The sequence below is a fragment of the Nicotiana tomentosiformis genome, chromosome 5 (genome assembly GCF_000390325.3).
Source record: "Nicotiana tomentosiformis chromosome 5, ASM39032v3, whole genome shotgun sequence".
Taxonomy (NCBI): Eukaryota; Viridiplantae; Streptophyta; class Magnoliopsida; order Solanales; family Solanaceae; genus Nicotiana; species Nicotiana tomentosiformis.
In genome coordinates, this window is record NC_090816.1 from 12443865 (window position 1) to 12467236 (window position 23372).

The 23372-nt window shown below is 35.6% G+C and overlaps 4 protein-coding genes and 1 long non-coding RNA gene across 5 annotated transcripts; 4 read left to right on the top strand and 1 right to left on the bottom strand.

Annotated features, from left to right (window-relative positions):
- The first annotated feature begins 3930 nt into the window (after positions 1-3930).
- Positions 3931-4395, top strand: LOC138891933 (uncharacterized). The gene has a single exon (XM_070175621.1). It carries the CDS (start codon positions 3931-3933, stop codon positions 4393-4395), a length of 465 nt encoding a protein of 154 aa, XP_070031722.1.
- A 70-nt stretch (positions 4396-4465) lies between these two features.
- On the top strand, positions 4466-6969 carry LOC138891934 (uncharacterized). Its single transcript, XM_070175622.1, has 5 exons — positions 4466-4649; positions 4833-5227; positions 5347-5549; positions 5980-6019; positions 6115-6969. Exons 1-5 carry the CDS (start codon positions 4466-4468, stop codon positions 6967-6969), a joined length of 1677 nt encoding a protein of 558 aa, XP_070031723.1.
- Positions 6970-8881: 1912 nt separating this feature from the next.
- LOC104112516 (transcription elongation factor TFIIS-like) lies at positions 8882-12071 on the top strand. Its single transcript, XM_018776346.3, has 3 exons — positions 8882-9118; positions 9251-9428; positions 10850-12071. Exons 2-3 carry the CDS (start codon positions 9264-9266, stop codon positions 11801-11803), a joined length of 1119 nt encoding a protein of 372 aa, XP_018631862.1. The 5' UTR covers positions 8882-9118; positions 9251-9263; the 3' UTR covers positions 11804-12071.
- A 730-nt stretch (positions 12072-12801) lies between these two features.
- Positions 12802-14346, top strand: LOC138910783 (uncharacterized). The gene is made up of 2 exons (XR_011415926.1): positions 12802-12892; positions 13734-14346. It is a non-coding gene; the product is annotated as an uncharacterized lncRNA (long non-coding RNA).
- Positions 14347-15821: 1475 nt separating this feature from the next.
- On the bottom strand, positions 15822-20926 carry LOC104112499 (GCN5-related N-acetyltransferase 3, chloroplastic). The gene is made up of 4 exons (XM_018776350.3): positions 20440-20926; positions 17534-17592; positions 17143-17199; positions 15822-16417 (listed from the first exon to the last, which is right to left on the bottom strand). Exons 1-4 carry the CDS (start codon positions 20890-20892, stop codon positions 16258-16260), a joined length of 729 nt encoding a protein of 242 aa, XP_018631866.3. The 5' UTR covers positions 20893-20926; the 3' UTR covers positions 15822-16257.
- Positions 20927-23372: the final 2446 nt, after the last annotated feature.

Here is a 23372-nt window from a genome sequence, read left to right on the forward strand (position 1 = left end):
ATTTTAGTTTTTCGGTTCAGTTTTTCGGGACAAAAATATCATAATTTGTCCTGAAGTTAAAAATTTTCATTTAAAGTTCATGACAAAGTAAGTACTCGCTAATCTCTAAATGGCTGTCAGTGCACTTGCCCCCTGATTAACTTTTGCTTCAACATTCTTGGCCTTTTTTAAGCTTTAGCCGTCGGAACCTAAGATGTGTCGGTGTTGAAGACTTACCAGCAGAAGAGGTTTTAATGAATTACAAAGTTATACGCCAATTAAGAACTAGTTTAACGGTGTATTTAACACAACAACAACAAACCCCGTGGATTCCCGCGGGTGGAGTATGGGGAGGATGGGGAGGGTAGGCTGTATGCATACCTTACCCTTACCCTGGAGGGGAAAGAGATTATTTCCGTTAGATCCTCGGCTAAGAGAAGATGAATAAAACAGTGACAACAAGCAATAACAATAGCAAGATATTAAGAAAATCGAAGCGAATCAAAAGTAGGAAGTGATAGCATTCTAAGAATAAAAAGATACCATACAACACTCTACTATCTAGTAACTTTTTACTCTGTTTTTTTACCTTCACACCCTTCTATTAATGGTTATGTCTTTGGTAAGCTCCAGTTGTGCCATATCCTACTTAATCACCTCTCCTTAATACTTCTTTGGTCTGCATCTATCTCTCCTCATATCCACCAAAGTCAATCTCTCACTGTCTCACACCTCCTATGGTGCCTATGTGCTTCTTTTCTTCATATGTCCGAACCATCTCAGCCTCGCCTCCTCTTTACAGTGTGTTTAAATGATGTAGAATATTTTTCATGAAAATCTTTTATTTAGAAACTATGTTCAGTATTTGGCTGAGCATTAAGCTGGTTAACTTATTCTGATAATCGAATGTGAGGGAAGAAGGCCTATTGTTGTGTTTTGTTGATAAATAAGCATGAAGGCTAACAATATTGTTTTTATGTTAGTTGACATATGTTGGTGTATTTTTATGTGATATTTAAAGATTAAAATTATATTATGCCTCGAAAAATTATTAATTTTCATTACCTCATGATCTTGAGAAGGGGTCATAACTCCCTTTTAACCCACTACTCCATGATGCAGAAAATGATCATAACTCTTTTGTAACTACTCTTTAATGTTTTACTACTAATTACACACCAATCATTCAATACTTCATATTCTCCATGATCTCAGAATTTATTACCCCATTTTCTTCTAATTTAATCCAACTAAGAATTCTTACACCAATAAATAGGAGTTTTCCTTTAATAATGTGGTGTGTGAAAAAAATATTATAGAGTGCATGGAAAAAGTAAGGTTAAAATAAAAAAGAGAGTTTTACTTTATTAGGAAGGTGTTTCAAGTGGTGGAGCTTTGGACTCAACAACTTATTCGGAATTTGTTTGAGTCATACGACGCGAATAGACAAGTTAAAAAAGACTACCGCTGGATTAGTGAAGTTTTCATTGCAGTGTGCTTGAGTCTCCTTAAAGAAAGCGAGATATCCACGTGATATCCGCATCTCAACCTGAAAATATATTATTTTGTCTTTTTTAAGTGTAATTATTCACCAACAACATAATTGGGAAGATCTAGTGCTTACACGATAAGAGTAACAATTATGAGATTCTAAGTTCGAAGATATTTGAATTTCATTTACTACCTTAGTGTAAGCTTATATTTCCAATCTTAGTTAACAAAATTATTTGATACATATGCTCGTAGCACAAATGATTAGGTAAATTAGTCGAGGATGAGTGTAAGTCTTAAAAAAAATGCTACTACTAAATACTACTACAGTAACTAAAGTGAAAGAGACAACTGTGGTAAATTTAACTACTACGTTTCTTTTTCATTTGTGGCCAAATTGTGCAGACAAATAGCTTGGAGTAGGCCACTGAACGTTTTGTGGAATTTGAAGAATAGGACTTTGAATATACACACACACACACACACTATATATATATATATATATATATATATATATATATATATATATATATATATATATATATATATATTTTTTTTTTTTTTTTTGCAAATCTACTTTTTTCTTTCAACAATGATTTTGATAGAGTTAATCTTACTTCTTCTAATAAATATTGTGAACAATAAAACTTAAACATTCTTGGAAGTTGGTGTTTTTCTAAATTAAAAGTTTTTATCTTGCCTTTTTTTTTTCATTTGGAAAAGGGTTTACCCGACGCACTTTTTTTTGTTGAAGATTAATAAAATGACAATGATGTGCCCCGAACTCCTTTCTCGAGATTGACTTATAAACAACAGAATAAAAATAAATATTTTAAACATAATGTAAAGTACAACCCCCACCCCACCCCTATAATAAACCAATTTATACAATTGTAGATGGCTGGGTGTTGCATATTTTTTAGTCCCTCCGGTCCACTTTAATTGAATTTTTAGTTATTTTTACACATATTAAAAAATCTAATTTTTAGCATTAATTAACAATAAAATTGACTAGATTAACCTTAATTTGTTCATTGAAAATACAATAAATACTCCTAGGCTCTTTACTCCAAAGACAACTGTGAAAAAAAAAATTAATTCCTTCTTGGATTTGAAAAAAATCAAATATTGTGGACCACAAAAAATGGTCAAAAATTAATTAAAGTGAACCGGGGGAATATTAAATAACCGATTATGAATTAAGGACAAGATTGTAATTTTACTTGAAACTACACCTTAAAAAAAGAAGGAAATAGTCACTTTTTCACCTTAGCAGTCTTTTGGTAGGATGCATTAGAGAAAACAATACATGCATTAACTTTTAGTATTATTAATCCATTGTTTGGTACACTTTTTCAACATATGTATAATGTATTACTAATGCAAGTATTAGTTATACAACTTATTTGGCATTAGCAATACCAAAGCTATTAATGCATACATTAGCATGGTTAAAGACAAAATTATCTTTAAATTCCCTTAAAGCTAAAGTGATGGGTTTAAAGTATCTTAGATTTATGTTTTGATGATCTAACAAACTTATTGTTAAGAACCAGACAAATGACTTGATGTACACTTGGTATATATCTCTATCAACGGACTCAAGCTAATGTGTGATATATGACTTCAGACAAGAAAGAATCAACTCACGGACCTGATCCCTTTGAGTTTCCCTGAAAGCAGTACGAAGTCAACTTTACAGTTGGAAAGTGACTGCCTGCATTGTACATGCTACAGTGCAAAAACATTGCAGCAGTCACTTCCCATTGGGAAGGGCTATTTACCAACCAAGTGTTTACATCATCCAAGTGATGTCATCCAAAGGATATTAACAAGAAGCATTACAAAAAAACATCACTTGAACACTTGTGAAATAACTCAAGCACTCAAGATCTGATAATCAAGATTGAAGTCACAAGTGCATCAAGAACAAAGTACAACACTACTGCGGACCAGTTCCTACAACAAGTCTTTTGTATGTCATTAGTTGAGTTGTATCTTTGTATTAGTTTTTCATTGTAATTACTACTTTGCTTATTTAGAAGCTTTAACTAGGAACCTCCAAAACCATAAACTCTTAGAGTTTGTGTAGTGACTAGAGTTAGTCATGAGTTGAAGCCTTTATAATAGGTGTATTGCAAAGTGGCTTGTAATAGGTGTATTACAAGTTAGTGAGGGATTACGAGTTTAATTCCTAGGTTACAATAGGTTGTAATCTAAAGATTGCTCAAGTAGTGAAGTTGAAATCCTACAAGGGTAAGTCGTGGTTTTTTATCTCCTTGAGTAGGGATTTTTCCACGTAAAATCTCCTATGTCATTTACTTACTGGTTTATTAGCTATTTCTGTGGGAACTGGTATAGGACCAGGTCTCTATACAGTTTGGTGAACTTATGCATTCTATCAATTGGTATTAGAGCAGGTTCTTTCTAAAAGGTTAACACCTAGAGAGGATCCTCACCATGGTTGCTCCACCAAACTTCGAGGAAGGACAATCAATCTACAAGCCCCCGAGATTCAACGGCCAATACTATGGCTGGTGGAAAACTCGAATATATGACTTTATAATGGCAGAGGACTCTGAGTTATGGGATGTTATTTATGATGGTCCATACGTCCCAACAAAGAAGGTAGGAGAACCTACTGTAATGGTACCAAAAACCAGAAAAGAGTACAATGATGCTGTCAGGAAAGCTGTAGAAAAGAACTTTCGCGCCAAATTTTTTTTGGTGTGTGGCATAGGACCTGATGAATATAATAGGATCTCAGCCTGTCAATCCTCCAAGGAGATATGGGACGCTCTACAAACGGCACATGAGGGAACCACTCAAGTAAAGCAGTCCAAGATCGACATGCTCACCATTGAGTATGAGCTTTTAAAATGGAGAAATCATTCAGAGGAACAAGCTCGTGAGGAAAGTTCTTAGCGTTTTACCCAGCTCCTGGGAGAGTAAGGTGAACGCTATTACTGAAGCCAAGGATCTGCAAACACTGACTATGGACGAGCTGGTTGAAAATCTGAAGACCTATGAGATGAAGAGAAAGAAGGACAGTGAAAGAAGAGAACCAAATAAGGAGAAGAGCCCGGTACTCAAAGATGAAAACAATGATTCGAGTGAGGAGGATAGCGATATGACATACCTTACCAGAAGGTTTCAGAAAATGGTTCGAAGGAATGGAGGTATACCAAAGAGAGGTAGTTCCAGCAAACCAAAGAATTATGACCTCTATCATAAGTGTGGAAAGCTAGGGCATTTCATCAAGGACTGCCCTCTTCTGAAGCAAGAACATTTCAAGCACAACTCTAATAAAGCAGCCAAGAGGAACCCGGTTCCTGACAAACGCTTCTAAAGAAAAAACACAGCTGACAATGTTGTGAAGCAAGCTCTTGCAACATGGGGAGACTCCTCCAGTGAGTCTGAAGAAGAAAATGATACAGGTGATAGCTTCATGTTGGCAGTTGAAAGTGAAGCAAATGAATATGATTCAATATTCGCCTTGATGGCTCAGTCAGACGATGATGAAGACGATGACGATGATGAGGTAAGTTTTAGGGATGTTCAGAGAAATCTAAAATCCTCTTCTCCTAAAAAACTCATGTCATTCGCTAATGTATTGATTGATACATATCATAGTCTGGTGAGTGATAAGGATGCCTTAACCATAGAGTTAGGAGATGCTGAGCAGACTGGAGATGACTTGGTTATTTGTGTAGTTGACCTGAAGGAAACCATAGAAAATATGAAAAATGAAAATGAGGTTCTAACAAAAAAAAAATTGCTAGTGTAGAACATGAAATAGATGATTTGATGGTAGTTGTAGTTGACTTGAAAGAAACTATTGAGAACATTAGTAAAGAAAATAATGCCTGAGTGGAGAAAGTTTCTATCACTGAGCAAGAAAGAGATGATCTCTTAGTGGTGATTGCAGACCTAGAGGAAACAATTGAGGAACTTAAAGCATACTCTAGGCCTGAAAATTCTGAAAATGGAAAGGAAATTGCTAGTGAGGCACATATTAAACTTGAAAATGAGCTGAATATTATGAAAACTAGTTTATGTGCTGAGCTTGAGAAAAATAGGTAGCTTCAAGCAGAATTGGAAAAAGTAAAAAATAATCTTGAGAAGTCTCTTAAGTGAACCTAGTCCTCAGATGCTATTACTGCCATGCATTTTAACAATGGTGGAAACATGCATGGAATAGGGTTCCAAAGGGAGAAAGTTCCCTATAACCCTCATATCAAGTACGTCACTATACATGATAACTGGCTTTGTACCCATTGTGGGAACAATGGGCATTTCAAGGAAAATTGCCAAGCCAGAGTCCAGTCTGTTCAAAAAAAATAAAGTTTTTTGCTGAAAAAGTAACTACTGGAAGAGGACCAGGTGCCACTCACAAAAAATGCATGTTGCCTGCATGGACTAGAAGAGCTCTCATTCATCCCTTTTCTCATTCCAAGGGACCCAAACTTGTTTAGGTTCCTAAATCTAACCCTTGAATTTCATGTGCAGGGAACAATGGGAGGAAGCAGTCAACAATGGATCATGGACAGTGGATGCTCTAAGCACATGACTGGGAATACCATGGACGTCCTTTCACTGAAAGCCTTGCAATGAGGGAATGTATTCCTTGGAAATGGGAAAAAGGGGTACATTCTTGGTGTTGGAAAAATTGGAAAGTCTCTCTCACACTCAATCAAGAACGTGTATTATGTCAATGGTCTGAAGTACAGTCTCTTGAGTGTTTCTCAAATTTGTGATAAGGGAAACAAAGTCGAGTTTTTGTCAAAGATATGCACAGTTACTAATCTGGTAACTAGTGAAGTGGTACTTGTGGCCAAAAGATACAAGAACATCTACGTTGCTGATTTCGAGTCCCTACAAAGTGGTGACATGAGCTTCCTGAAAGCTGTTGATGATGATGCCGAGATGTGGCACAGAAGGCTGGGACATGCAAACTTCTCTCTTCTGAACAAGCTGATACAGAAGGACCTGGTTCGTGGCTTTCCAAATTCAAAGTTCAAAGAGCACAAAGTATGTGATGCCTGTGCTAGAGGGAAACTTGTGAAATCTTCATTCAAGCCAAAGAAGGATGTTAGCACATCAAATTCACTTGGATTACTTCATATGGATCTATGTGGACCTATGAGAGTGCCAAGCATGGGTGGAAAAAGATACATTTTTGTGATAGTGGATGACTACTCAAGATTCACTTGGACGTTGTTTCTCAGAACAAAGGATGAGACCTTCGAAGTATTTGTAGCCTTTGTGAAGAAAATTCAAGTGAAAATGGAATCAAAAGTGTCTTGCATCAGATCCGATCATGGAACAGAATTTGACAATGCCAAGTTTGATGAATTATGCAGTGAAAATGGCATCACCCACAACTTTTCAGCTCCAAGAACTCCACAACAAAATGGAGTTGTAGAAAGGAAAAACATAACCCTTGAAGATATGGCCAGAACAATGCTTATTGACAATGGGATAGCCAAAAACTTCTAGGCAGAAGCCATAAATATTGCCTGCTACTTGGTGAACAGGTGCATGATCAAATCCTTCTTGAATAAAACTCCCTATGAGCTGCTAAATGGAAGGAAGCCCAAGCTGACTCACTTAAGAGCGTTCGGGTGCAAGTGCTATGTTCTCAATCATGGAAAGGATCAGCTTGGAAAATTTGATGCCAAAAGCGATGAAGGAATTTTTATGGGGTATTCTTCTCAAAGCAAAGCTTACAAAGTTTACAATAAAAGGACTCAGTGTGTGGAAGAAAGTGTTCATGTAATCTTTAATGAATCCCCTTCATCTGGTGAGAAGAGCAATAAGGATGATCGAGACAGTGAGCCACTGCTGGTTCCAGGAGAAATCATTGATATGGCAAATGGAAATGCAGATATGATGAGTCAAGCGAAGGAGACAAATGAAGGCAATGCAACCTCCTCCACTCCAACTCAAGAGGAACCAGGTACACAAATCACAACCACTAAAGATGAAGAAAGAGTGGTTGATGCAGTTCAAAGTACTCCACAGGTAGCAGAAAGAAGAATGCAAGGGAACCAGTTAAGATTACCTAGTTCCTCCACTAATGATATTCAAGTGCCAAACTGGAAACACAAAAGTTCTCACCCTTTCGATAATATAATCACCCCCTTGATTCTGGAGTTTAAACTATATCAAAAGCAAGAAATTCACTTGCCTTCTTAGCCTTCCTCTCCCAAATAGAACCCAAAAATATTAATGAAGCCTTGAAAGGTGCAGATTGGATCACATCTATGCAAGAAGAGCTGCATCAATTTCAAAGAAGAGCTGCATCAATTTCAATTTCAACGGACTCAAACTAATGTGTGTTGTATGACTTCAGACAGAAAAGAATCAACTTAGGGACTTGATCCCTTTGAATTTCCCTGAAAACAGTACGAAGTCAACTCTATAGTTGAAAAGTGACTGCCTGCATTGTACATGCTACAGTGCAGAAACAGTGCAATAACCACTTCCCATTGGGAAGAGCTTTTTACCAACCAAGTGTTTACATCATCCAAATGATGTCATCCAAAGGATATTAACAAGAAACATTACAACAAAACATCACTTGAACACTTGTAAAATAACTTAAGCACTCAAGATCTGATAATCAAGCATTGAAGTCACAAGTGCATCAAGAACAAAGTACAACACTACTACAGACCAGTTCCTACAACAAGTCTTTTGTATGTCCTTAGTTGAGTTGTATCTTTGCATTAGTTTTTTACTGTAATTCCTACTTTGCTTATTTAGAAGCTTTAACTAGGAACCTCCAAAAACCATAAACCCTTAGAGTTTGTGTCGTGACTAGAGTTAGTCATGAGTTGAAGTCTTTGAAATAGGTGTACTGCAAAGTGGCTTGTAATAGGTGTATTACAAGTTAGTAAGGGATTAAGAGTTTAATTCCTAGGTTGCAATAAGTTGTAATCTAAAGATTGCTCAAGTAGTGAAGTTGAAATCGTACAAGTATAAGTCGTGATTTTTTATCCCCTTGAGCAGAAATTTTTCCACGTAAAATCTCCTGTGTTATTTACTTACTGGTTCATTAGCTATTTATGTGGGAACTGGTATAAGACCAGGTCTCTATATAGTTTGGTGGACTCATACATTTTATCATAACGAATATAGATGGTATTTTTGTAAACAACTAACCTTTTTAAAAAACATGCAATGCATTTTGATTTTTAATACACCACACAAAATAATGAATAATAAATAATCTTTACATTATTAATACACCTTAATCCGCGATATTCTCGGTATGCCCCCAAACGACCCCTAAGGAGCATTCACCTTGTATAAAACACATTGGTCGAAATTTTCTGGAAGTCACGTGCCTATTTATTGTTTCTCCCAATTACCTCACAAATCAGAATACACACTGTATTTTACAGGTCTCTATTCTCCATAAAGCCCTACTCGTTTTCCCCAAATTTCAAAACACGCCTATTAATCCTACACCGTCGGATCATACACCGTTCTCCTCATCACTGCCGTCCGATCACTCACACGTGCCGCAAACAACCTCTTTACCTCTTCCCTCTCCTAAAACATAAGACGTAAAACTCAAAACTTCTCCAGCTCCCATATCAAAGCTAGGGTTCTATTCGGCCGTCAAATTTCACAGCGGCAGGTTCAATTTCGTCTTCACATTCGTAGAATTTTATAATAGTTCTCAAAAAGTTGCTTCTGTTTTGCAATTTCTGTGTATATGTATATGTGAAATTTGTAATTTTTGTTGATGAATTTTGATTTGGTTGTACAGTGGAGAAAAAAGTATGGAGAAAGAGCTAATTGAGCTGTTCGAGACGGTAAAACGAGCCGCCGATGCAGCTTCTGTAGACGGCGGTGCAGATTCGTCGCCGGAGGAGAGTAGGTGCATTGACGTCTTGAAGCAGCTTAAGAAGTTCCCTGTCAATTATCAAGTCCTCGTATCTACACAGGTAACAATACATTTTTTTCTTTGCGTTTTTAATTTTAAGTTTTTAATTTATTTAGAAGGTAATTTCAATATGTGTGCTTGATTTTGGATAAACAAGCTTCTGCTTGTCGTGTACATTCAACTTTTCTTGATTGAAAAAGGCTTATGTTGCAAAATTTCAAACCATTGAAATTTCTTTGAAGTGATTTGAAAGAAAAAAAGTTGAATTGATAAATATGTCACACACCTAGTGGTCAATGAAGTTGAAATAGCACACGGGAGATTGCGTTTTTAATTTTAACTTTTTAATAGGTAATTTTCAATATGCGTGCGTGATTTTGGGTACACAAGGTTCTGCTTGTCGTATACATTTAACTGTTCTTGATTGAAAAAGCTTGCAGTAGCAAAGTTTCAAACTTTGAAAAAAATTGAAGTGATTTGAATTTTTTTTTGAAGTGATAATACATATGCAATATGTCACACACTTGGTGGTCAATAAAGTTGGAACAGTCCACAGTAGATTAGTGTTCAAATCCTAGCGGAGGCAAAAAAACTAGTTTCTTCCTATTTTTCTAAGTCTTTGGACAGAGTTATCTACACATCTGGAGTTAGCAGAAATGGCTGGATTAGTTAAGGTGTGTGCAAGTTGGCAGGTTACCATTGTTATTTCTTTTCCTAAAAAAGCAAGATGTCTCCAATTTTGATGTTTGACATCCGGAAATAGCCTCTCTACCTTTTGAAGGTAGGGGTCTGCATATACACTACCCTCCTCAGACCACACTTGTGGGAATACACTGGGTTTTTTGTTGTTGTTGTTGAGGGGGGTTGTTTGGTTTGAAAAATTGCTACTTTCTGAAAGAAGTTAAAATTTCTTCCCCAAAGTAAAATAAATATTCAAAAAACTTCGCAAACAAACAAATTTGAAACACTGAAAGTAAAATTTGCAAACTTTTTACAAACAATTTTCCAGCAAAGCACCATATAATTAAAATAGAGCAGAATAAATCTGATAGAGATAATCCCCTCAGTAATAACCCATATAGGGAGAGAGAAGTCTTATTCGGAAATGTTACAAAGACCAGGTCTTTGGAATCTGTTGTAGATTAATTCCTTCGCTTTTCTGCATGAGTTTCCAAATTTGTGTCTCCTTTTCTCTGTTTCCTCTGGTTTTTGTTTGGCAAGGGAGAAAGGGGGTTGGTGTTGGGGTGGGGTCGATTGGGATAAATCTTTAATGTCAGAACACTGAATCATGCTCGTCCACCTAAAGTGGTTCTGTTCGTTGGAAGGGTTTCTGAACATCTGCCGATAAATATTGCACGATGGTTGCACAATTGCTACGTTTTCTATGCTATGCTTAGTGTTTACTATGACAGCCTATCACTTGATGCTAGTGAGAAGCCGATGATCCCTTTCCTGTATTTGACATAAGGAAATATGTTTCAGGTGGGTAAACGTCTTCGACAATTGACAAAACATCCGAGGGAGAAGATCCAGGCTTTGGCATCTGATGTGGTTCAGAACTGGAAGAATATAATCGTAAGAGAAACTTTGAAAAATAAGAACAGCAATGGAGTAAATGGGGAATCTGTAAAAGATGAATGTCCCGGTGCTACTGCTAATGAAGCCACTAAATCTCAGATAGCCAATTTGGTGAAGGTTGAAAAAGTGTCAAAGGTTGATAATGTAAAAGTTGAGAGGATGACCTCAAAATCTGATAAAGCAGTGAAGTCAGAAAGTTCGTTTACAGTTAATGTTGTGAAGACTGAAAAGAGTACTGCTTCTGATAGTGTAAAAGTTGAGAAGATATCAAAAGATGGGAAATTGAGCTCTAATGTGGCAAGTGTTGCTCCGCCAAAGTTGGGCGCTCTAATTTATTGCAAGGACTCTGTGAGGGACAAAGTTCGGGAACTCCTTGCAGAGGCTTTGTGCAAAGTCTCAGGCGAAGTAGATGACGATTTGAGGGTTGAGGTAAATGCATGTGATCCGAATAGAGTTGCAGTTCAAGTGGAGACTGCAATGTTTGAGAAGTGGGGTAGATCTAATGGTGCCCAGAAGTTCAAGTATAGGTCTATAATGTTCAATATCAAGGATCCAAACAATCCAGATTTCCGGAGAAAAGTCCTTATAGGACAGATTCCTCCTCGTAGTATTACTGAACTGACGCCAGAAGAAATGGCAAGCCAAGAAAGGCAAAAGCAGAATGAGAAAATTAAAGAGAAAGCGTTATTCAATAGTGAACGTGGACTTCCTGCACAAGCTAGTACTGATAAGTTCAAGTGTGGTAGGTGTAGAAAGAATCAGTGCACCTACTATCAGATGCAAACTCGGAGTGCGGATGAACCTATGACCACATATGTTACATGTGTGAACTGCCAAAATCGCTGGAAGTTCTGTTAAATTTGAGCCAGTATCCATTTATCCCTTAATGGCATCACATAGTAAGCTTAGCGCCTTGTCTTAACCTTGATGTAGTTCCTAGTTCATTTTTTCATTTTCTCCTTAGAGGCAATCTCATTATGCCCGCATATGATCGCTGAGGTAGTTTATTGTGCGAGATGTTATGACATTGTATTTTTTTCTCATTTCTAGGCTAAAAAATTACTCTACAGAAAATGCAGCTGTATTGGAAAGAAATAATATAAATAGAAGATGCATTTGTGAGTCAGTTGAATTTCCTGCAAAGTTATTCCAAGTTCATCCAGATTCTTTTGCACCAGTAGGAAAATATTTCACATTCAGACACTTTCCCGGTGAGTCTGCTGGATTTGTAGAGAATGCTCTGTTAGGTATATTGTTGGATTCTCACTCCTAACTTTTTCCTCTTTTACCATTTTGCTCGACAGCCATTAAATCATCTAACTCAATCAATATCAACAAGATGCGTTTATTCACCCTGTCTTCCATGTGGGGTATCTAAAGACATACCATCCCTTTTTTTTATACCGTAGTGCCCCATACCCTTCTTCAAATCAGAGAAAGGCGGGGGAGACTACTCTCGTGCTCCTTCCATCCGCGAAGCTGAGGCGGGAGAAAAAGCATAATCCCCGGTGTCATAGGTGGATCCGGTTGATTAAGTCGTTGTGTTTGTCGATACCACATGCTTGGAGTGCGGGGAAGGGCTCACCTGTTGATTGTTTCGTTGCATGCTTTCTGATAGTGTCAATTGCAGTAAACAACAGTTCTCTAATCTCTTTTGGTGTTGCAGTTCGTGAACTGTGTAATGTACATCAGCTTTTGAAAAGCTGTCTGGGTCATCAAGTTGCATATGGCTCAAATCAATGCATTAGTCAGTAATTGAGGAGATTGCATGTTTGTGGTTGCGGTTAATGAAGGAGGAGGAGGAAGGTAGATGGGGATAATTTAGGGGTTGGGGAGGGATCAGGGATGGAGTAAATGTTAAGAGAGAAGGAAGACTGTCTATCTTTTTCTGTTTATCGACTTTTGAACTGGTGCTACAGAGTACATAAGCAGATTTTATCTTTTCAGGTAATAAATGGAAACTGCACATTAGAAACTCTTGAGCTCCTTCAACATAGTTAAAAGTAAAGATGATTCTTTCTACAAAGACTTTAGGCTTTTTTGTTTATTAAGATAATAAGAAGATAAAGAAAAACAATAGGAAGAAAAACCAAAATAAATTAAATCAGATAAATACTAGGCTTCTTATCAACATGATTAGTTTAGCCATTTCTGATAAGAGAAGGAGAAGGAATTAAGGGAGCTAGATCAAGGAACTAAAGTAACGTTCCTAATGGATGCAAAACGAGGTATGCTCTTATTTTCTTCACATCTCTAGTTTTAATCTATTATTCCTATTTACATATTTAAGATTGTGATGATCAGTCGCGATCCTAGAAAATTCAATAAGGTTGTTTAAATTTTCGGCGAAGGGTGTTCAATACTTCAATTGACTACCCTTGGCCACACATAGCTTTGCACTTGGTGATGGTGTAAGTGAATTCTCTATCTTGAAACTTGTACCCTAGTTTTACATTTTTTCTACGTTAAGACATTAATTTATCACGGTTAAAAAAGTTTAATTCTCCGATGAAGCTCCTCTCACACATTTGCACTGTTCCATGCATTTTTTTTTTGCCTATTTGTTACGTAATATTTGGAAATATTATCTCTACACCTTAGGGCAGAGATAAGGTCTGCATACATACAACCCCGCCCGCCGACCCCCACTTTCGGGACTCTACAGAATTTGTTGTTGTTGTTGCTTATTTGTTAATATTGCTACTACCTTTTTTATTTCCTTTTTTCTCTTTTTAAACGTAACGGTAGGTAAATAGATCCATGCTTATGTTGTGTTTTCTTGTCATAGATCCATGGTCGGCACTTTTGTCGAACAGAGCAAATCATTATTCAAGATGATTAATTGGCGTTCATTACCAAATTCTTTCTTACCAAAAGTCAGACTTGAGGACATTATAGATGGTAGAGACTGCAATGGGGTGTCAAAATCTTTTGTTTTAATGGTTGAACCAGATGACACAATAGCTGCAGTTAAAGCGTACATTCAAGAGGAACATGGGATTCCTCTTAAGAAACAGCAACTCTTGAATGAGGAATGTGGAGTTCTGAAAGATGCTGAGACTCTTTCTTTCTGTGGGGTTATTAGGAAAGGTTCTACTTTAATCCTTTGATATGCACATCTTACTCAAATCACACTGAGAACACTTACTGGACGTCGTATCAAGTTAATGGTGGATCCTTATGACACCATTGCAGATGTTAAGGCTGCTAACCAAGAAAATGAGGGTATTCGATCTCGTAAACAGAGGTTAATCCACTGTGGTTGACGATTGCCCGATGATGAGACTCTTGTCAACCTCAAAATTCAGTTTGACTGTGTTCTGAATCTTATTATAGTCAGACATTTCTATAACATCATTCCTATATAACAGTCATTCACTATAAAAAGTAATCTCTTTCCCGGAATTAACTTTTATGTTATATTATAATATTTGTCCTCTATAACAACACTTTACTATAGTAGCCAAAAAATATTAGAACAAACGAGACTATTATAGAGAGGTACCAACATTTACGGGTAGCTGTATCGAGTTAATTATGGTGGATCCTAATGACACTTCGCCGATGTTAAGTCGCTATGCAAGAGGAGGGTATTTGATTTCATAAACGAAAGGTTATTATAGTGAGGACAAGAATTGCTGGATGATGAGACTCTCGTCAACCTCAAAATTCAGTTCGACAGTGTACTGTGTCTTGATGTCGCCACTTACTTGATCACTAGAGGTTGGTAAGTTAGGACTTATTTGGGACATTTATGTAAGATTTCCAATACATTACTTTTTAGTAGCAGTTGTTTCATTATGTATTTCCTTTAATGGTTCAACATTTCTAGCAAGATGTGTCAGTTTGTTTTAATCTGTCTATTCTCCATGTGGTCAGATCTGCTATATTAATTAAGTACAATAAATTTCATATTATCTAAGGATCCGGCCTCTAGATACTCACCCGTATCGAACACTTGCACCCGAGTCCGAGCAACTTAGCTTATTCCCACTCCAAAATCAGGTCTTGCACTTTGTGCTGCTGTTGCTAAAGATTGCGGTTGTGGAGCAAAGCCAAGCTTCTTTGATCCACATCCACAAGCTTAATCCCTCGTTATCACCTGGTAAACCAAATCTCATTAGCGCAAAAACCCTTTATTCACGGGTACACCACTATGATGTTTTGGTTCAACATGACCCAATTCCATCCAAGTTATGTTATTATCCAAGTTATATTATTTTCTTGGAAGGATTAACAATGACTACAAAAAATAATCAATTGAAAAGCAGAATACTCCAATTTATGACAATTCTTATGTATAAGTTTGCCGAGATGCATACCTGTGCCTGCGTATGAACTGGGTTCTACACTTTATTCCATAATTCTGATCGAGAGAACAATAAATCCCCGAGGTTTGCTCGAGTTCTTTTTCCACAATTGAAAGATCTCCACTACTTCAAAACCTCAGAATTCTTAAGTACTTGTCCAAAAACTCTTTCAAAATCACAGTTGCGGTCCTCAGGAGCTTCTCTCTGAGAAAAAACGGGCTATATACTGTGAAGATCGATAAATCTTGGAGATCTGATTAAGTATCAACAAGCATTTAGAACTTGGTTTTTCCAAAGCTTTCCTCTATGTTGATTCAAAATGTCGAGAGAATTCGCGCCCGCTCAAAGGTTCTTTCCTTAGTGAAAGTGATGATGGGAAAAAATGCAGCTGTGCTGCATCATTGCAAGCTTATCTTAGTTTTATGCTAAATTACTTTAAATTATTTTCAATTTAAGACTAATCCTCGTCAATTTTTCCCTATATTAAGGCTCAAATTTCCATCTCACCTAGATGGGAATGAGAAAAGCAGTCAAAGACTTGCAATATAACAGCGACAAAAGAATGATTTCAGGGTCCACAAAGAAGTGTATTATCTATTCAGTAAAAGCCTGTACTGCAATTACACATCATAGTCCATAGTCCACCTAAGAATAGAGATTTACTGTACAACATGTATTACACCAATCTGAAAATTACCAGATCTAAAATGATTCATCCCTATAAAATAAGTAGTAAGCATCACCTTTCAGCTTTAGTTTTTCCACTTTTCTTCTGTCCAAAACTGACTTGGCACTCTGGGGTTGGGCAAGACAATCTTCACAAATTTGGCTAGTGAAGTAATAAATTACTAACAATACACAGGAAGAGGGAGGGCAAGGACGTTGTTCAAATGAAACTTACTGATATACAACGTGACAATGACAATTGCAATTGTAGTCTGCCGGAAGTTACATGAAGATATTTCAACTCCATTGATCATTACTTGATCATAAAATTAGAGATCACGTTTTAAGGTTCCCTCTTAGTGAAGGAACTAGTAATAGCTTTTTACCTGCATATTTTACCATCTCACCTTCCGAGTCAGCAGAAGCAGACCTAGTATACATCATTGTAGTGGAGGCCAGTATATCATCTCCAAATCCACATGCTGTAAAAAATGGCCTGGGGAAATATATGACCAAAAATTACAAGTGTAGAGGTTTCTCTTTCAAAGTAACAGCAGAGAAGAATTTCTTGACTATACATGAACATACAGGATAATTTATCAAATGAAAAGGTCCAATATGGACAAAGATGAAAAACAATTAAGAATTTTAATCAATTCACTTCCCAACAAAAACTATGCCTCAATCCCAAAAAAGTTGGGATCGGCTATGCGAATCCTACTGACCATGTCAATCCATTTAAACTCGTATCAGTCCATACTACACTATAAAATTAAACAAAAGAATACTAGAAGTTCTCCATATTTTCTATTAGCATACAAATCTCTGAGAAAAATGAAAGACTCCCCGAAAACATAGGACCTAAATTAAACATACATGACTAAAACTAAATCCAAACTTTTCTTTTTCTTTTTTCTGAAAACTCAACCCAACAAATCAATTCACTTCCCAACTGCAATTAAATTTTAGCTTAAAGGTTCAACATCTATTTCACAATGATATCCGCATTGTATGCCAGAATTGCTAGCTTCCATATACATGCAACAATGAACATAAAGCATACCAAAAAATATGGTACCTACACAAATATCTCTTATTCCACCGTAGAGGTCGCTTGGATGAGTCAAAGGCAAAGCCTTTTATGTCAGCATAATAAATTTTAAGGAAAGAAACAAACAAAAACTGCCAAATATTTTGTTGCCTGAAAAGTAATGAACTCACTTCTCTTGATCAGAGCAGAGGGCTGCTATGTCATAAATGTCTCGGTTCGCAAGAATCCTGCAAGCAAATTGAGCTCCATGAACATCAATTAAAAGGGTAAATATAGAACTTATGCAAGCAATATATATCTACAAAGACTAGCTCATGGATAGCCAAAATGATACAATAAGATTCAATTATTGCAGCCTAGGAGGAAGAAGGAAAGAGAGTCGTCCTTATTTGGTTAGAGCGTGTAAGAGAGGGTTAACGTTCCAATATGAAACATCCTATACATGAAAGTGGAAGCAGCATATGTGAAGACATGCGTGTATGTGCACCCACTACTTATAGGTTGTATCAGCCTCCTATATGTGCCAATCAGAATATAAAGGAAAAAACACAAAATGGTAACCTTATCATCCTTTGAACTATCTTCCTGCCAATGCCTCTTCTTCGTAGTGAAGGGATGACCTGCAAATCACTGAAGCAGAATCACATGAATACCCCATGGATTATAAATACTCTGTGGCATTGGATTGTATATACAGGGAAAAAAAAGAAGAAGTCAAAGCTAAACTTTGGTTAGATAAACTTCTACATGAAAAAGATCTCATTTTTTTTTCTCTAAAGGATAGCGTTTTAATTGTAACTCTTTTTTTTCTGAACCTTGATACATTCTCTAAATACCCTTCAAACGGGGAGCCGCAGCTCTCTAGTAAAATTTGCCCCAATAGTTGTCATGGCAGTAGATTGCTTACATGTGTCCTTGAGAATTTTAAAGGTTGAAATTTTGTTTTGGTTTATCTCTATTATGGTTAAATCTATATTAATGGTAAGGCAGGAAAAAAGGGTAAAATCTGGTGGAAGCATGACATACATGTGAGATGCAACCCGCCTTTTGCCTTCGTTTTGATTATATCTCCTCTCCAAAAGACACCATTAGTTACACTCTTCCCAGAAAGAAGAAACCTAGTAAAACAAAAAGTCTACCATTGACTGTTGAAGGATTGTCTTCATTGTTTACTTTGATACAAATTTATCAATTTTTTAATTGAATTAAATATGGGTATTGTTTAATGCCTTTAGAAAATACATTGAAATCTATTGATTTGTTTCTTTTTTAGAAAAAACTTCTAATCACTGGGTGAATATTATTTAGTAAATTTCATGTCTTGATTTTGGTTCTACTGTTCAATGTGTATCTTTTTTATATGTCTATATGAGTTAAATATGTTAGTACTACAAGGTACAAAGCATTAGTCCGTTTTTTCGTTTTCTCGGTTTAACTGATAACTTTGAGAAAACCATGGATGATACTACATCCGAAGAAGTTCTATAAAATAAGTCTCAAGAGTATATGATCTCGTGTCTAAACTTGGCCTTGAATTTGACAGTGATTAGAATGTAATTGACTTTTATAACGAATATGCTAGAAGGATTGGTTTTAGTACTCATAAAGAGTACGTGAACACAAATAAGAAATTATGTTATGTGAAGCCAATAAAGATAATATGTTCCATAGGAGGTTTTTGTGGAGATGATAAACGAAAAATCAAGTTAAGAATCCACGAAAAGAAGCTAGAATTGAATGTCAAGCTTTCAATGTTGTTACACGTCGACCGTTCGAAAAGTATCGTATTACTAAGGTTGAGGTAGAACATAATCATCTTCTTGTTCTTCCATCAATGGTTCACATGTTACCATCTCATTGAAGGATAAATGAAGTACCAGCTCATGAATTTGATTTTGGCAGAAGATACATGATTATTGTCTAAAGCTACTTTTGATTTTACGAGTTTTCAAGCGGTGATCGAGAAAATTTAGGTTATACCAAGTAAAATCAGAAGAATTATCTTGGAACCAAACGACACAAAGCTAGGAAATAAGGAGCGACAAGTAATATGTTGTCTCATAGGTAAGCATATTACCCGTTTCTCCCTATTTCATTACTTCTCTTCGTTTGATTCGAGGATAATCCTTCTAATCGCTTACTATAACCCAAATTTACTCGACCACTTGTTTGAAGACTCACCAAATCTAAAGTAGCATTAAACAAATCCAATATGTTTTGCCAAATCAATTCATAAGCTTGTATTTTATTTATACTTCTATAAAGTAGCAATATGTGAACCAATAAAAGTGGAACAAGAGGATGATTATGTCCAATATCAACTTTAGTATTATGATATTTTTCGAACAGTTGATACAGAATAACAATGTGAGTTTGACATCAAATTCTAGTTTCTTTCATGGATTTTTAACTTCTCCTCTTATCATTTTCACCAAAACCATCTTTGAAACACGTAATCTTTTTTTATGCCAGGTAACCTAATTTCTTATTCATGTTCACGAATATTTCGTGAGTACTAAATCCAACTCTTCTTACATACTCGATATAAAAGTTAATTGCATCATCATCACTATCAAATTCAAGTCCACGTTTAAGCTCAAGATCAATATACCCTTAAGACTTATTTTATAGAACTTATTCTACTGCAATATCAGCTATGTTTTTCTCAAAGTTATTTATTAAACTTCAAAAGAACAAAAAGCATATTAACACTTTCTACTTTATAGTACAAAAATGATAACCAATAAACATATATCGAGATACATACTGAACAACAAAACCAAACTCGAAAACAATAAATAATTACTTGCTAAATAAACTACTATATTCACCCAACTATTAAATATAAAAAATGACAAATTAACATATTGAATATGTTGTCTAAAGACATAAACAATAATCAGGTTTAATCCAAATAAACAATTGTTAAAAATTAAAATAAAAAGAAGAACACAAACCTTTTAACATTCAATGGTAGACTGTTTGTTATTGTAGGATTTTTGCTTCCCTAGAAGAGGATAAATAATGATAGATTTTGGGAAGGAGATGTGTTCAAGTGAAAGGTAAAAAGGCTAGTTGCATTCTACACTTATGTCACTCCTCACTCCTGATAGATTTTACCTTTTTTTCTTTCTCGAGCCTTGCCATTAATAGAAATTTAATCATAATAGAGAATAAACCAAAATAAATCCCAGCCTTTCAAATTACAAGATGCATATCAACAAATTTAAATGGAAATGCACCTCAATCCCAAACTAATTAAGATACACCTATTCTAATTCCATCTAATTACTGCAACCCTCCTCCTTTTACCCGGGCAGATTTTGTTTTCAGTACTAGATAAACGTTGCTTACTTAAACATGCATATTCCAGATAAAGATCTTCTTTTTATTAAATTGCAAGCAAAATATTCAACCAATTCACAAAAAATAAAAAAACACAATTGCATATCAGCTATTAATCTGACCATAACATCATAGATAGCAGCTGTCAATCCAGAATCAGAAACAGCACGTCCAAAACCAACCAATTCTCCATTACCCGGCGTCACAGGCACCACTTTTCCAATCCAATCTCCACCAATACCCGTTAAACTCGGAGCCAATTCGGGTACCAAACCGGGGACAAAGTCGGGTCGGGTAAATACTGAAACGACGACGTAACTATGACGTAACGCTTTTTGAAGCTTGTTCAGATCCACCGGCTCAACTCTACCTTCTGAGTTCAGTTTTGGAAAACGATGACACGAATGGTTGCATAAGGAATAGAGGTTTTTAAGGTGATTCGGGATTACGTCGTTAGGGTTTGTGGAAATGAATAGTGGCGGCGGCGTTGGTTTGCTTTGGGAGACTGTTTTTTGAGAGATGCTGCGGAATTTGGAGGGAAGATAACCGCCGTGTACGGCGGCTGCAACTGCCATGTTTAGGATATTTTTTATTTTTTAAAAAAAAACTCTTTCGCCTTTTTATTTTATCTATTTTGGGTTTTTGGATAAATTCGTTTACCTCCCATGAAATTTCGGTAACTATACTTTTCTCCCCTGTAGTTTCCAACATTGTCCATTCTATGTAGGGAATAACATGGCAATTAAAATGTTACATTGTAGATCAAAGTGTTACGAGTTTGAATTATTATGTGTCTTAACCATCTATATTTATATGTAAATTGTAAGCAACATCCACTTTCAACCAAGAGATTGTGAGTTCGAGTCACCTCAAGAACAAGGTGAGGAGTTCTTGGAGGGAGAGAGCCGAGATTTCTATCGGAAACAGCCTCTCTACCCCAGGGTAAGGTTAAGGTATGCGTACACACTATCCTCCCCAGACCCCACTAGTGAAATTATACTGGGTTATTATTATTATTATTATTATTATTATTATTATTATTATTATTATTATTGTGGGAATGAGAACGTTGATGTGGCATGTCTCAAATGCTAGGAATTAGATTTATCTTTTTCCTCTTTTTTTGAGGTTTTCTCCTATTTTAATCGGGGGCGGACCCACGTGGAGAGGTGAGGGGTCACTGGCACCCTATATATTACTGTATATATGTCGAAGACCCCTATAATAATTTAATTGTGCTCCCAAAACAACAAAATGCCCCTTGGTTGCTTCTACCCATTCTCTCACTCCAGACCCAGGATCGAGACCCAACACTAGCATTACTTCACCATTTCTTTCTTTTTTCCTTTTTTAATTGAATGACAGTTTAGTACTCCATATTTAGTAATCAACTTGGTTTATTTATTTTTTAATTCAAACATCAGTTTAGTATTAGTACATAGAAGTCACTTAGTTTAATTATTTTCTTTTAAAATCTCTTCATCTAAGCTCAAAAACTCAACTTCTCTTCACGATTAGTTCTTTGTATCTTCTACACAAAATACTCAAAAATTCTATTGGAGATACATCTTTCTAGACTTTGAAAAGTTAATAAAGAGACACAAAAATAATGATTAAAGACAGTAGGAAAGGGGGATAAAATATTTCATTAACTAGTTTCATTAGTCAATAATCTTTATCTCTAACCAATTTTTATTATTATTTCATTTAGGAAAAATAAAGACAACTAAAACCCTTCTCCCTTCAACGATTTAGTACTAGTACATAGAAGTCACTTAGTTTAATTTTTTTCTTTTAAAATCTCTCCATCTAAGCTCCAAAACTCAACTTCTCTTCACAATTAGTTTTTTGTATCTTCTACACAAAATACTCAAAACTCTATTGGAGATACGTCTTTCTAGACTTTGGAAAGTTAATAAAGAGACACAAAAATAATGATTAAAGATAGTAGGGAAAAGGGATAAAATATATCATTAACTAGTTTCATTAGTCAGTAATCTTTATCTTTAATCAATTTTTATTATTATTTTATTTAGAAAAAGTAAAGACAACTAAAACCTTCTCCCTTCAATGTTTACTTTGGCAAAGTAGCAAGTATTCGTTCGCTCTGGGACTTCGATTGAGACTTTTTGGACTGCAGACTTTTATTAGTCATGATTTTAAGTTTTTTTATGTTTTTAAATATTCTTTCGGCCACGAACTCGTAATCACCAAGTGTTCAAAGAGTTGCACGCCAAACTTTATTACAACTTATGTTATTTTCATATTTACGTTAAAGATAATGGTGCCCCGCGACGTTCAAATCATGGGTTCGCCTCTGATTTTAGTAGTTAAAAACTCAAAGTCACACCCCTTCATTGAAAATCTTAATTACACTTAACTCTGTACGGTTAAGAAATGAAAAGTCATGCAGTTTTGAAAACAAAATTTAATTGCAGTTTCATAGTAATAATTAGGAAAGAGAAACGCATGGTTTCAAAATTTTATACCCAAATCTTTTGACTTTTCAACTGCCACATTTAAAGGTAAAATTATCCTTTACTATTTAGCTTCCTCCTACACATGTGAAAGAATGGAAATACGCTGCCAATCTTTTCACCCTCTTATATATTTTCTCTAATTCTCTCCAATATTTTTCTAAAATTGTGAGGCTGCTTTGCTTTTTCACCAAAGGTTTTTGGTTAATTATATTTTGTTTAGTGTAATTGTTAAGTTTCGTAGGTGATGGTTTATTTAGATATTTTTTAGAGTGAATTATGATGCATTTGAGATGATGATCAAAAAATTAATATTGTATACATGTTTGATTTATTAATGTTGAATCTATTTCTTTCATATCTGACTCATGGACATAGTCATTTTTTCTTTCTCGGAAGAGAAATGTTGAGGAAGTGTTCTCTACATCCTTGCATATTTTATAGTGTTGGATATACTGGGAATATGATTGGTTATATGTCAGTTCCATAGTGTAAAAATACTATTTATCTTTTATCTCTATCTTTTAACTATTTTCTTACATTTTTTCATTTCTCTTATTTTAAAAAGTCCACATCCA